This window comes from Ailuropoda melanoleuca, chromosome 2 (assembly GCF_002007445.2).
Source record: "Ailuropoda melanoleuca isolate Jingjing chromosome 2, ASM200744v2, whole genome shotgun sequence".
Lineage (NCBI taxonomy): Eukaryota > Metazoa > Chordata > Mammalia > Carnivora > Ursidae > Ailuropoda > Ailuropoda melanoleuca.
Window position 1 is genome coordinate 192377626 of NC_048219.1, and position 14652 is coordinate 192392277.

Here is a 14652-nt window from a genome sequence, read left to right on the forward strand (position 1 = left end):
CGCCGGGATCACGCCCTGAGCTGAAGGCAGACACTTAACCGCTGTGCCACCCAGGCGCCCCTATGACTGTATTTTTAGTATTTGTCATGGTGCCTGACACACAGAGCACTTAATATAAATATGATTGAATTTAAGGAAAGAAAGAATGAATTTCTAGATAACTTCTCTCTTAGGCAAGCAGTTGTTTTAGTCAACATAACATTTAGTTTTTACCAACATAACATTCTTTGAAACTAAACACGCTGTTGTGTCTTTGTTTGACTCTGCTATTTAAGATAATTTTGGGCATTGCAATGACATTGGGCATTTTTTTTCCCCCCGTGGAGGAGATTAAAGAATATTTAACACAGTAGCTGCATTACCTTTCAAGTTTGCATCATTAGAGTTGGCAGTAGATGTGACAGTATATTAAAAACTGGCACTGATTCTTTGCTTGTGATATTTCATTGTTACTCTTTATGTCTTCTCCCCTCTCATGTTGCAGTTCCCACTTTTGTTTCTTTCCTGAAAGAAGTAGAATCTCCTTATGAGGTCCACGATTATATTAGGGCCTATTTAGGAGATACCTCTGAGGCCAAGGAGTTTGCCAAGCAGTTCCTCGAGCGCCGTGCCAAACAGAAAGCCAGCCAGCGGCAGCAGCAGCAGCAGCAGCAGCAGCAGCAGCAACAGCAGCAGGTATGAGGCAGTGGTTGGCGCTGTACCCCTGCGAGTGAGTAGTAATACCTTGAAGTATTGAGCAGCCAGAGAATTGGAAATTAAAACAAAAGATACCATTTTTGTACATCAGATGACCATGGATTCTTAAAATGTGGTAGATGTGATATTTTCAAATGACATGTCCAGAGACCTTTGCGAATTTCCCAAATAGCAAATATAATCATTCTCTGTTAGGCATACTGGTTGCATTTTCCTTGGTTTGTGATTGCAAGTTCCACCTTGTCACAGACCCATACATTTTTTTGAATAGTTAAAACCTACAAATGTTAAATCTCTAGTGCTCAGGATGCACTGTACCCAATATTGACAATACCGTAGCATGCCAGACATGTCATATGTTGTTGATGGGGATGTAAAAGGTACAGTCAGTTCTCATTATTCGTGGTCGTTACGTTTTTTAAAGTCGCCACTAAAGCTGAATTAGCGAATACTGAACTGTTGCTCCAGGGAAAATACCCAGTTAGATTTCTGGAACCTCTGATCACAAAATTTTTGTCAGCTGGTCAGTATGTTGCTTTGTTTTATGCGTGTTTCTGTTTAAGATGCCTTATTTAATATATTGTTGATTCCTTAACATTGAACTCAGGGCCAGCAGCACCAGAACTGACACCTGAGTGAAGCTCCTCGAGCACGTGCATTTTCTCCATAAGGCGCGTCACAGCCTTTTTGGAACACCAGATAGCACTTAATACTTGGGGACCATTTTATTTTATTTTTTAGATTTTGTTTATTTATTAGAGCATATGCATGAGAGAGCAAGAGAGAGAGTGAGAGAGAGAGAGGGTAGAGGGAGAGGGAGAAGCGTTCTCTCCGCTGAGCAGGAAGCCCAACATGGGGCTTGATTCCTGGACCCTGGGATTATGACCTGAGCTGAAGACAGATGCTTAACTGACTGAGCTACCCAGGCGCCCCTCTTGGGAGCCATTTTAAACAGTGACAGCACCAACAAGCATAAAATGTGAACATCAGGTCACTACGGAGACTGAAAAAGATGCTTGTTTAGTGTATGAGAACTAAGACAAGAAGGCAGAATACCGTCCTGTTCCACCTCAGCTGGGAATGTGTTCCTCAGGCATCTCAGATTTTTCACTGCTCTGGACATTTGAATGTTCAGGAAAACCATAAAAGCACCGCATGTTTTGATTTGGGGGTTACAAATAAATTACAGCCAGTAAGTGAATTTGCAAATACGGAATCTGTGCATAATGAGGATCAGTTGTACAAGTTTTCTGAAAGATGAGGTGGCAAAGCTCAGGAAGAGCTTAAGAATATTCCTATGCTTTAATCCTGTAATTCTGCTAGAGATCATGTTAGTTATACTGGTCATTTCTGGGGATATAAAAGATACAGTGAAGTACATGGCATTTAAAAGCCATTTGGGTAGATGGGCTAACAGGGATTAAGTGAAAGATGTCAACATAAACAGCACTAGGAAAAATAAGGAAATCAGAAGGGAAGACATCATATAGCAATACAGAAAGTTCTTTACGTTTGTGAAATGGCTGCCCCTGTGTGCTGAAATTGGAAGTTGGGGTCCACTATGCGTGCACATGTACACGTAGTCAGGCTCGTCCTTCCACAGTGCTTTCTCCACTCTTTGTCCTTGTTCCCCACTGCCACTACCTGTGCCTGCACCTAGCTCATTGAATCTGATTCCAGTTTAAAATGAATTGCTCTAATAAGAGCAACAGGAAAGTATGAATGGCTATTTCATAGTTGAACCAGTTGGTAGAAAGTGTATGGATATTTGGGGACCAGATTTCTTCTAGGATTGCCAATAGGAATAAAGTACATGATACTAGTTTTGTTTGGTAACATGCTGCCAGCTAGTCTGCAGCCTGTCCTTTCTGTCCTGAGGCTCAGAGACAGAGGAACCTTATGCTTTGGTAGGTGAGGGGTGCAAATTGCTGGAGTACAGAGGTCTGTTTGTGATTATTTGCTGTATATTTAATTTCCTGGTGGATGGTATGGGCTTCATGTATACCAGAGAGGTTTCAACAGCTGTGTTGTCACAGTGGGACGAAAATCTGGACCTACCAGGATGGGCCTTTAGGAGGCACAGAAGCTTAAATGGGATGTCTGAATCCAAATGAAGGGAAAGGGTGGCTCAGTGGACTCTTCTTGGTTTCATTATTACCAGAATCCGTGATAGGCTTTCTGTTTTTAATGTCATACTTGATAAAGTGAGGGCCAATCAGTCATTTTCTTAAGAGTGGGCACCTTGCATCCATTGTGTAACCACAGTTGTGACATCTTATCTCACAGGACTCTGTGTGGGGAATGAACCACAGTGCACTCCATTCAGTATTTCAGACCAATCAAAGCAACAACCAACAGTCCAATTTTGAGGCTGTACAAAGTGGCAAGAAGAAGAAAAAGCAGAAGATGGTCCGAGCAGATCCCAGTTTATTAGGTGAGCAAAAGCCTAAAGTCTCTGCTGGGTGTTGGAGGTGTGTAGGTTACAGCAGTATTATATGTGAGTCTCCTGGTGGAATGTTTTTCATAAAGGGAAAATTTCTTATACAAAATTAATTTTTTAAACCACTTCAAAATAGGTAATATTTACTGGGCACATCAGTGCAAGAGCGATACCTCATATGCTATATGGAATAAAAGTAATTACTTCTACTATGTGGTGCTTTAAACTTTGAAGCCTTATTTCATATATAATATGAATTTCCCTAGAAGCCCTTTCAGTTTAGCTGGAAAATAATGCTAATGGAGAAAAGGCAAAGTTGTAAAAATTTAAATGCTGGTTTGTATAGAAGCTGACCATAAATCCAATCAGGTATTCAAACAACTAATATTTGTTGATATCCTTTATATATGTGTATATATACCTATGATTTTCAGAGTCGCTCTGCATTATGAGATCATGTTCCAGTTTACCAATGAGTAAACCAAGGCCCTGAGAGTTTAGAACATTTTTCAGTCACGCAGCTGTTCAGCAGTGGGGCTGGGATTTCAGAGGAGGCCTGTTTTCGTTCCACTCTTCTGTTAGCCACAACTATTCTCGTCTAGCGTTGAGAACCAGTCTTCACACAAGGCAGCTTCTTGGAAATGGTGACACCAGAATTGGGGCTTTGAAAGACTGGCAGGAAGGGCAGACAGAGGTGTTTCTGGAATAATAAACAGTCTAGGCAAAGCAGATGCAGGCTGTTTGTGTTTCTTAAATTGGCCTAACAGCCTCACAGACAATGATGAAATTAAAATGATTCTCTGTTTATGAATGTAAAGTAGAGTATTAAAAACCATGTTGCCCGGAGTAGAATGATTATGTTGGCAAAGACGGCAGGTTGGGATGTTGGCCCAGGAGGAGGCAGAGTGGTTAGGAGGCTGCAGTATAGACCAGGTGAAAGATCCTAGTGGCCTGGAGAACAGGGGTTTTGGCAGTAGAGATGGAGAGGAGCTGGATGTGTTCTAGAAACTTAAGGGACTCCAACTGGCAAGACATGGGGAATGGAAGGGTTTGGGCAGCAGGATAGGTAGCCTTGCCATTTGCTAAAAGGATGAGTCCTGGAAAATGGAGCAGGCTTATGGGGTAATGATACAGAGTTGAAGTGTGTGAAATGCCTGTGAGATTTCAAGTGGAGATGCCCTTGTGAAAGAGCAGAGAGCACAGCAGGAGGGGGAGTGCCATCCTACCCTGCCCTCAGTAGGGTCCCTGCCTTCCCTCATAGGTTCCCTACTCTGGAGAAAACAAAATGTCAGTAACAGAAACCTAACTTTGAGGATTGCCCTTTGGCACTGGGGCCTGAAAGCTGGTTTGGAAACAGAGAGGTCTGGTGAAGTTCTGTTTTCTTCTGCGTCAGAATTGTATTTTTTTTTAAATTGCCTATCTCAGAAATTTATCATAAGAGTAGATGGAACGGTCTGACATTTTATCCAGTTTTGACAGAAATGGGTAAATATAGATTTACAAGTATCCCTGAAATTCTGGGTGTGGGTTCTAGCCAAGAAGCCCTCGTTGCTTGGGGCACCTGGGTGGCTCAGTCATTAAGCGTCTGCCTTCAGCTCAGGTCATGATCCCAGGGTCCTGGGATCGAGCCGCATCGGGCTCCCTGCTCAGCGGGAAGCCTGCTTCTCCCTCTCCCACTCCCCCTGCTTGTGTTCCCTCTCTCGCTGTCTCTCTCTGTCAAATAAATAAAATCTTTAAAAAAAAAAAAAAAGCGCTCTTGTTGCTCTTCAGCTGTGGAACTGAAAGGTAGGCTGTCAGGGAAAAGGTTCCTCTGAACACGAGGTGTAAAGCTCTTTGAATTAAATATTTAGTCGGACTCCATCCCTATTACAGACACCAGAAACAAAGGGACTTAAAATACTCTTCAGGGGGAATGAGAGGTTATTTTAGGAATAGAGTTTAAGGAATTTATATATGTTGAAGGAGCAGGAAAAAAAAAAAAATATATATATATATATATTAGGAAAGGGAAGTAAAAGTTCGAGTATTAAGAAAACTCACTTGTGTAGGCTTGGATCTTTTTATGAAAATTTCTGCTCAACTAAATCTCTGAAAATTCCTCCGATAATTACTAACTTCTGCCCCTTACCTACTCATTTCCACTTATTACTATTTTCAGTTGATTTACAGTTTGAGAAAAATTAATGTCAGTCAGTCACAGTTTGCCATGTATAGTATTAGAGTTCTAATTTGATCCAAAAGCATCCATTGAAAAAATAGTTGCTGATCAAAAGAGAACTAACTTTGCTTCTAAAACAGACCATTAGAGAGGCCCAGCCTCATTTTAATGATCCATCGCCTCCATCGTGCTCTGTCTTCCTGTAGTTTTTGGAACTACCAGGTATCATTGTGAACCAGCATCCATTACTTGGATATGATAAATAGTCCATACGCAATGGCATTTTCCTCCAGTCATACTTTTACAGTCTCTCAAACCTTAAGAAATCATGCTAGTGAGATGTAGTCAGTTCTGATCCTAACAGAATGTAGTTTTTAGAGCCAGGCAAAGTGGGCTTAAATCCTCCTTTGTATTGCCTTGGACTTCATGGTATCCTAGAGCTTTCCTGTCTGTCAAATGTGGAGTAGATGCGCCCACTTCACTGGGTTTTATGACTGGTCAGTGAGACTCTGTCTGCTAAAAGCTTAGCCCAGTAATCACCATACTGTAGTCATAAGCAAGTAACTTTTTTTTTCTGGTCCCAGGCTGCTGATTTTCTCCTGTCTTTGCATGATTAAAATTAAGTTAGTGTGTGGTCTTTCTTTTTTTCTTTCTTTCTTTCTTTCTTTCTTTCTTTCTTTCTTTCTTTCTTTCTTTTTCTTTCTTTCTTTCATTTATTTGAGAGAGTGAAAGAGAGAGCATGGGAGGTGGTTGGGGCAGAGGGAGAAGCAGACTCTTCGCTGATCAGGGAGCCAGATTCGGGGCTCGGAGTCACGATGAGCAGAAGGTAGATTCTTAACCTACTGAGCCACCCAGGCACCCCCGTTTGTGTTTTTATTACATTTCTGCTTTTATCACGTCTAGCTTGTTTTTATCACAGTAATCTGTTCCTGAGATACATGTGAAGTCAAAACGCTGCTTCAGAATAGAGTTATAGCTCATTTTGTAGGCTGTTTGGTCTTTAAGTTTTAATACTTACCTAATTAAACTGTTATTCCCAAATAGGGACACTAAGCCTTTTGTTATTTTCAAGGGAAAAGGTCTTGTGGGTTGTGGCAACACTGTTGATGGGTAGAACTAAGGCTGAGGTTTGGAGCCCTGGCCTCTCCTAGTCTTAGGCCTTGTAAGCAGCTTGTACCACAGCTTCCTTAGTTAATAAATAGTCATGTTTATGTTTTCAAATCATGATATTTTGAGTTAAGAATATAATTAAGCTATTTTTATTATGTAAGACTTTTTTGTTTATTATTGGCACATTTAAAATGTGTCTTTGTTTGGAAACTTGAACATTAAAGAACAAAAAGGAGGGGGCAGAACACAAGTAATATTAACAAACTGCTTTTAGATAGGAGAGCATTACCTGTTTACTTTTTGATATTCAAATAACAGCTGAAACAGTTTGAGATTTCATTTAGGGTGGATGAACTGAAAGCTTTTTGGGAGTCACTCATTCCAGGGAAGCTCTGTTAATACTTTTTATCAATCTTTGATTATGGAGTTAATAGAAAACTTACATACATGTGGGCGATGGGATTAGGTTTTCAAAATGTTAGTGGTGTTTGTGATTACTGCTCTTGCCTTCAGTGGTGGTGCTAATACTGCTTTCTCTAAACCAGATGAAGTCCTTTCTTTTGCAAGTCTATTTATAATAGGTTGAGTTGAACAAAGCACTTTAATCTTTTTGTGCTGTCTACCCTTTGAGAGAACATCTCAGGGCTGTAAGGATCTGGCAGTGGATCTTCCCTGAAGCTTCCTACCCTTGAATAGCAAAAACTCTTGGCCAAAACTTTGAAAAGGTTTTTGACCCAATGAGGGGAAGAAAATTATTCCCAGTAGTGAGTGGGACTGAAGTAGTATTACGCCCACTTAGATTTCACAGTCATGTGGTCAGGTAGGTACAAAGTATTTGGTATGTGTTATTCCTGCCCCCTTCGCTGCCCCCATCTCTGTTAAGATTCACCTCCCGAATGAACTTTCCCCATTAGCCAGCCTCTCTTGGCCTTAACACGTGCTCACAGCCCAGATTCTTCTCAGGAATCTCTAATGCACTAGTTTGGAATTCTTTTTTTCCCCTCCCTACTTAAATTATACCAGAACCCTAAGAAATTAATAAAAACAAAGAATCTCTCATTGGAAGAGCAGAATACTGCTCTCTGACCTTTATCCTTCCTTCTTCTTCCTTTCTTTAGTATCTCTATGGCATGCTGAAACACGAGACTTCTGTTCCAGCCTACTGTCTGGAATTCGAGCCCCATGGTTGTCTGGATGTGGTCACTCATTGCCAATTTTTTCCGGCAGGGTTTTCAGTCAATGCTTCATCAGAGCGACTCAATATGGGTGAAATCGAGACTTTGGATGACTACTGAGCACCTGCCAGTGGACTGGCCTTCCTTCTCCTCTCTGCTGACCATGGATTCTCCACCTTTGGACACAACACTTAACTCACCATTTACTCTTTATCACTCTGCAACAAATCACAGAACCGATCATCTCAGGCTTTTTCTTCTAGCCCTTTGTGTCCAAGATTCTTTAAACTGTTTTTGTTGGTGAGCATCTCAGACTGTAGATAAGTGGACCGGACCCTGTGTCTTGGGGGTGGCAGTTGGGATTACTCCCCAACAAGGCTTATTTTGGGCAGCACCTGTTTACTGTGCCGTGATTTCATCTACTGTGTTCCAGAAAGTGTGTTGGGATCTGCCAGTAGCTATTTACTTTCTTATGTCATTTTTTTCCCCTTCTGTATTCTTTTTCTTCTTCTTTTTAACCCCCCGTAAGGGCAAGGGGTCTAACTGGTGCAGTCATGAAGAGAGTTAATGGTAACAGACATTGGCCAGCAACACCGTGCCATGGACTGTGACTTGAGTGTCTGACAAGACAGTCAGAGCACCCCCAGTCTGAAGGTTTCATTGCCACTGCTAACTTTGGGATTGCATCAAAGAGGCCCTGAGTGGGGTGGAGTTTAGATTGGATTGGTTTGATGTTGCACACCCCTCGCCTGTTCTTTCTGAGCATCCTTTCGGAGAAAGGATTCATGTTTTTCTTCATTAGATAGTGACTTCCAAGCAAGCTGACTTCTCCCCTGGCATTCTCCAACCTGATTGGACAAAGGAAACCCTATGGCCTGGGAGAAGGACTTATTCTTAATTTTTCTTTTCTTACAAAAACTGATTTTTCCCATAAATATTTTTACTTCAGAGGACTAGGACCAGTTTGTTTTGGGCCTTTCTGCTGAAAATTTGTCTCGTTTAAGAGGCAGCTAGGATCTTTACCATATGTATGAATTTGTATAATTTCATTTTGGATAGGGATAAACTTTTGCTTCTGATAAAAGCCCGGAATTTCATCTGGTTCCTCAGAGCATCGTGTGTGTGTCTTGCTGTGGCCCCAAAAGGTTTTGTTTAAAGATTCTGGAATGGCAAGTTGCTTGCCTTTTCTGAAAAGAAAACATACAAAACTTAACCATCTTTAAGACCTTCATCCATGGAAACCACTACACAGGAGAATGCAGTGGGATGGAGAGGATGGGAGAGAATGGGAGAGAGAAGCCTGGTTCTGGCTTCTGATCATGGCCTCCTAATACCCCTTCACTTCAATTATAAATGTATTCAAGCCCTATTTATAAACCAGTTATCTTCCTGCCTCCCCCATCCCCCGCAGAACATCACCTGGAATTGCCAATCACACTTTGGTCTGGAGCCATTGGACTGTCCGTCCCTGTGTGAGAAGTGCTGTGGTTCGGGTGGCTCCTGGTAGAGCACTTTTTCTTTCTGTCATCATTGCCTGAAGAAGGCTGGAGTTGCTCTGAGAGCATTTTGGTTTTGGCTGATTATATTTGGTTTCTATTTTTATTCTTTTGGATCACCATTCTCCCTATCCCTTCTTGCCTCCCTCCCTCCCTCCCAAACATGTACAATAACTATACAGAGACTGCTACAAACTTGTATATAGTTTTTGGATCAAATAGCATGAGGAGATGGGGAACCATTAAAAGTTGGGACTCCTGCTCTCCTTTGCTTTGTAAATTCAAAAGTGGGGGGTGGGGAAGAGGGATAGTTAAAATGTTTACAAAACTTTAAGCTCCCTCGGAACTTTTGCCAGTGTGGAGGAAAATAAAAAAGAACTTAAATAAAACATGGTGGTATTCTGTCTGAGCGCACCTCTTGTACTCACCTTTGTCAAGGCTAAGCCTTGCACTAAACCATTCTCTTGGCACCATGGAGACACTCCAGACATGTGAGCACCCGAGACATGGAGGCAGCCGTGGCTTTTCCTGCCAAGCTATGGAACACTGGCTGGTTCTGTATTTGGGAATGTAGAGGTCAAGATAAACACGGGTAAGTCTGACCAAATGTCTTTACTCCTTTCACTGTCCCTTTCTGCTGACTCGTGGATGGTCTCCTGCCCTCATACCACAGACACACCCTCTGAATGTGCCTTCCAGAGCCTGCCCACACCTTCCAAACTAGACTCCACTGTGTGCTTGTTCAGGGAAAATAAAAATAAATAAAAAATCAAAACACAAACATTTGGGGTGGGGTAGGTGGATTTGGGGTAGCAAAGTCATTTTTATCACAGAACATTCCATTTACTTAACCAGGAACCTTGCTTCTACTTGAGGAATTTCCCACTTAGTGGAAAGAAACCACTCTTCTCCGAGAATGTTCTTCTGTCTCAATCCTGCTCTTTTTCAGTCTCATCTGTTCACTGACTTCCAACCACCACGTTATATCCCTTTCTACAAACTTACTTGCAAATTATCTTAACTTTTTCTGATTTTTAAAGTAATTGTTTTATACATGGTTTGCTTTTACTTATTTCAATTTAAAGGCTTAAAAAACATACCCACACAAGATCGCTTTATTTTGGAGACTTGCTCCTAGATGGTTGGTGTTCTGGTTACTGTTGCTGCCTAACAAATTACTCCAAACTTACTTAAAAGAACCCCTTCATTTTGTTGGTTATTTTATGAGTCATGATTTTGGGGAAGGGCTCAGCTGGGCAGTTCTCCTGTGGGGCCTCCCCTGATTGTGGTCAGATGTCAGCTGGGGCTTTAATCTTGGGAAGGTTTGATAAGGTTGGCTGGCCAAGATGGATCACTCATGTAACTGGCAGTTGATTCTGGCTGTTGGCTAGGAGCTCAGCTGGGTTCATGGCTAGAGGAACTATATATTCCTCCTCAGCATGATATTTTCAGAGCAGGTGGGCCACTTAGGCGGCAGTTGGCTCCCTGCCAGAGGAGAACCAAGCAGAGGTTGCATCACCATCTCTGACCTAAACTCAGAAGTCACATAGTGTCACCTCTCTGATAGTTTCATTCTGTCACAGTCCCCACACACCCACTAAGACTCAGGGTTGGGAACATGGGACACTCTCCTTCCTTGATGCAAGAAATAAGGTCACGGGGTGCCTGGGTGGCTCAGTGGTTAAGCATCTGCCTTCAGCCCAGGGCATGATCCCGGCGTTCTGGGATCGAGCCCCACATCAGGCTCCTCCGCTGGAAGCCTGCTTCTTCCTCTCCCACTCCCCCTGCTTGTGTTCGCTCTCTCGCTGGCTGTGTCTATCTCTGTCAAATGAATAAATAAAATCTTAAAAAAAAAAAAAGGTCACATTGTAGGAAGAGCATGTGGGGTGGGAGATGTTGCCACTTGGTAATTATCTGCGTAAGATGAGTTTATGCATATACATCAAGGAACTTTAACTCTCTTTTCACTGGCTCTAATTTGAGGGATTAATTTCAGGACAGATAATAGTAGTTCTGGTTTTATCTTAAATAGTTATTTTTCTCTTAGGCAGCCATTTTATAAATATGTAATATGTTCTTTTATAAACTTTTAAAAACATTGATCAGGTGAAGAATTTTAAATTTATACAAAATGCTCTGTGCATTATTAATAAAAATAAAAAGTCTGTGTATGACTGACAGAAATGCTACTGTGAAATGAGGCTGTTTCTCTCTTGTGCTTCCAGTGTGGGAAGTCGCATTTCCTCACAAGAGCGTCAGGCATGCACATTCCGAACAGAGTAAGTTATAACCAAGAGCACATTCCAGATGGAAGTTGGGCTTCTAGTTGACAGGTTTCATGGAGCAAAAAGAAATAGCCCAGCTCTGGAGATGGATTTGGCCCTGCTTGAGTGCAGGCGATTCCTGACGAGGAAGCCGCTCATGTTGCTGGGATGGTCGGGAGTCTGGGAATCTTGAAGCAGACAGATGTGTGATGTTTATTTTTGGGATGTCATCGGATGTCCTAGGAATGATGAACCTATACAGCTCTTGGTAGTGCCAGTTCCATACTGGAAACCTTCGAGTTTCCCTCCAGGGATTAATTAGTGGGAATGTTTTACAACTAAAACAGCATAGCTATGTTTCACTGTATGGAAGGAACAGCACCTGGATGCTGGGAAGCAAGGGAAGAGAAGTGGGCTCTCTCCTTCATTGTTGCTCTGTAGCCTAAAATCTATCAGTGCCCCCATTTCGTTGTTTCATCATGAGGATGAAACTCAGAATAGCTTCAATACTCAGTCCAGCTGGTTTTAAGAAGCAGAGCCATCATTTATTTCTTTTCTTTTTTAAATTTATTTGAGAGCACAAGCAGGGGGAGCGGCAGGCAGAGGGAGAAGCAGGCTCCCCGCTGAGCAAGGAGCCCGACTCAGGGCTCGATCCCAGGACCCTGAGATGATGACCTGAGCCGAAGGCAGACACTTAACCAACTGAGCCACCTAGGGGCCCTGCCATCGTTTGTTTCTTAAAGATTGTTTACTTGACCCCCAAGTGTAGGAATGGTAGATTAGTGTTCCTTGACCAAATATTATTTTTTACTTTGAATTCCTCTTCTAGCGTGAGAAATGGTCCTGAAAGTTGTCAGTGGTCAGTATTAGGTTTGGTTATGTATAAGAGAAGACAAAAAGCAAAGTGACTTAAACAAGATGGTTTCTTTCTCAAAATCCGGAGGCTGGCATGTTCCTGGATTCTTTTTTTTTTTTTTAACCATCCTGATTATGGCTTCCATACTCGCAGTCATTCATGGTCCAAGGTGACTGCTAGAACACCAATCATCAAACCCTGTATTCCCGCAGGAGGAAGGAGTGGGGTGGGGCAGAAGGAGCACTCCTCCCTGCTCACTCAGCCTAAAAGGGGCTCTTTTGGGAGCCCCACCCAACATCTTATGTCTTACTGGTCCAAATATAAATACGTAACTGTGGTTCATTGCAAGAAAGACTGGAAGTTTCGGGATTTTAGCTGACTGCTTACCACCCCGAATACCACTGGGGTGCTGTTTCTAAGAACTGGGGAGAACGGATATTGCATTGGTGGTTAGCAGTCTCTAATACTAATTTTCTCTAGTCATCTGTTTTGAAGTTGCAGAGGTTTGGGATAGTTTGTGACCATTGACCATGGGAAAGGAGTCCTAGCAACTACCGCAGTTTGGCTTGTGGACTGAGGATCTCAAGTCTTCTACAACGTGGAGGCTCAGAACAGGTTCTGTTTCCATTGTGCAGAGCTGGGAACCCAGAGCAATTTCCAAAGGCCCAGACTTGCTGTGTCTGGCATCTCCCAGTTCTACACAGAGTCTGGGCTTTTTTTAAGGCACTCTGTGGAGTGAACCTGTAAGTCGTTTTGTGAATGGAATTCCTGGAGTCAAGCTGTCAGATTTGGATGTTGGTCCTACCACCTACTTAGGACAAGTGTTTGTTTCCCCATCTGCGAAATGGAAACTATCAAGTAGTTGTGATCAATAACTTGATTCAAGTGCATAGTACAGTGCCCAGTGCATAAATGCTTGATAAATACTATTTTACCACTTTGCCAGGTTGAAGGGGGTGTGGGCTCATGTCGGTGCAGCAGAGCATTATTAAATAGGGGTAAATTTCTCTTGGACATCTTAAAATTAGCACGAAGAAGTAGCCCTGAGGAAGGCAGTGTGGGTTCTGGGAGGCTATATGTTAGCTAGTGCCAGATCACCTTTGGAACTTTGAAGCAAAAATCAGTCCTTGGGCTCCATGCCCCCGAGTTTCTAATTTGGAGTGGGACCTAGCATTGGAAATTACTTTGAAGTCCCGAATGGGCAGTCTGAGAGGGGAACCATCGCCTACCTGATGCTCTGTGAGGTTTCATTCAGCTCTAACGTCTCGAGTATGTGCATGTGACCTGTGTGTGCCTCTGCACGTCATTGCACCGTACTGCTGACCCAGGGTGTTTTCAGATTTAGCGCTTGTGTTCGGGCATGGGTTCCAGATGATGCGTGATGATCATCCTTTCCAGTTTTACTGAAGCAAACTGAAGCTCAAATGCAAGTGTGGTGAGCCTCATATAGGACACAGTCACTGACCTGATTTTCTAACTCTCTTTGGTAACATGAAGTTAAACCTTAAGGGGGTCAGGGTCCCATCATGAAATAGAAACCACCCTAAATATTCAGTCAAACGAAAAAAAAGTTGGTGTTAAAAAGGTTGGTAACAAAATGAGAAAAGGTAAGGTTACTGAAGAATGGATGAGTAATTGTAGGGAAACCATTAACGCCATATCCAGTGACCCATCAGGCATCCTGTCCATTTCTGGGCGATCCTAATGTCTCTCCAGTTCACTTACTTACAGTCTCACCTGGATATTCTGTGTGTGTGTGTCTGTGTATGAATGTGAGGGTGGAAAAATAGAAAAATCGGTTTATATCTACAGATATGTATATAAAAGAAGCAAGGAGAGGAGCCCCTCGCTGGCTCAGTTGGTGGAGCGTGCAACTCTTGATCTTGGGGTTGTGAGTTTGAACTCCACGTTGGGTGTAGAAACTACTTAAAATCATAAAAAAGTAAATCCTCTTGAGAACAGGATAATACCCCTAAAATAAGCAGTGAATAAAATATACATAGCTGCTACAGTTCTTGTTTCTGTACCAGCTCACAAGGCTGTGGGTGATATTTGTACAGCTTCATTCTTACTACCCATTCCATGTTCTTTTGCCCCCCACCAGCCCCTTAGGTGGTGGGGTGACCAGAGCCTTCATTCCTGAGGGGTCTGAGTCCTTAATAGTCCTGAGGTTATTGCAACTTTTGTCTTTAATTAGTTTCCCCCCCCAAGTTTAGGTTTTTTTTTTTTTTAATGAAAAATTTACATAGAAGTTTTTTAATGAAGAATATACATAGAAGTAGACTAGTGTCTTAGAAGTGTCTGGGAAGTCTCATGATCTAAGTACCAGCAGATTCTGTGTCTGGTGAGGGCCCTCTTCCTGGTTTGCAGACAGGCATCTTCTTGCTGTGTCCTTGGGTGGCAGAGAGATCTCATGTCTGTTCTTTTTAATCCACCTTTTGATTTTATTTATTTATA

General features: G+C 42.4%; 1 protein-coding gene across 6 annotated transcripts in view; it reads left to right on the top strand.

Annotated features, from left to right (window-relative positions):
- Nucleotides 1-9479, top strand: part of GIGYF2 (GRB10 interacting GYF protein 2) — a 141116-nt gene extending 131637 nt beyond the window's left edge. For 5 of the 6 annotated variants that reach the window (XM_002917967.4, XM_011223348.3, XM_019798294.2 and 2 more), the window contains 3 exons: nucleotides 485-675; nucleotides 2983-3130; nucleotides 7632-9479. In XM_002917967.4, coding sequence (XP_002918013.2) covers nucleotides 485-675; nucleotides 2983-3130; nucleotides 7632-7699 — 407 coding nt within the window. In that variant the 3' untranslated portion in view covers nucleotides 7700-9479. Of the gene's footprint in view, nucleotides 1-484; nucleotides 676-2982; nucleotides 3131-7631 lie in introns of those variants that run through there. The other variant, XM_011223350.3, reaches the window with a different exon arrangement.
- Nucleotides 9480-14652: the final 5173 nt, after the last annotated feature.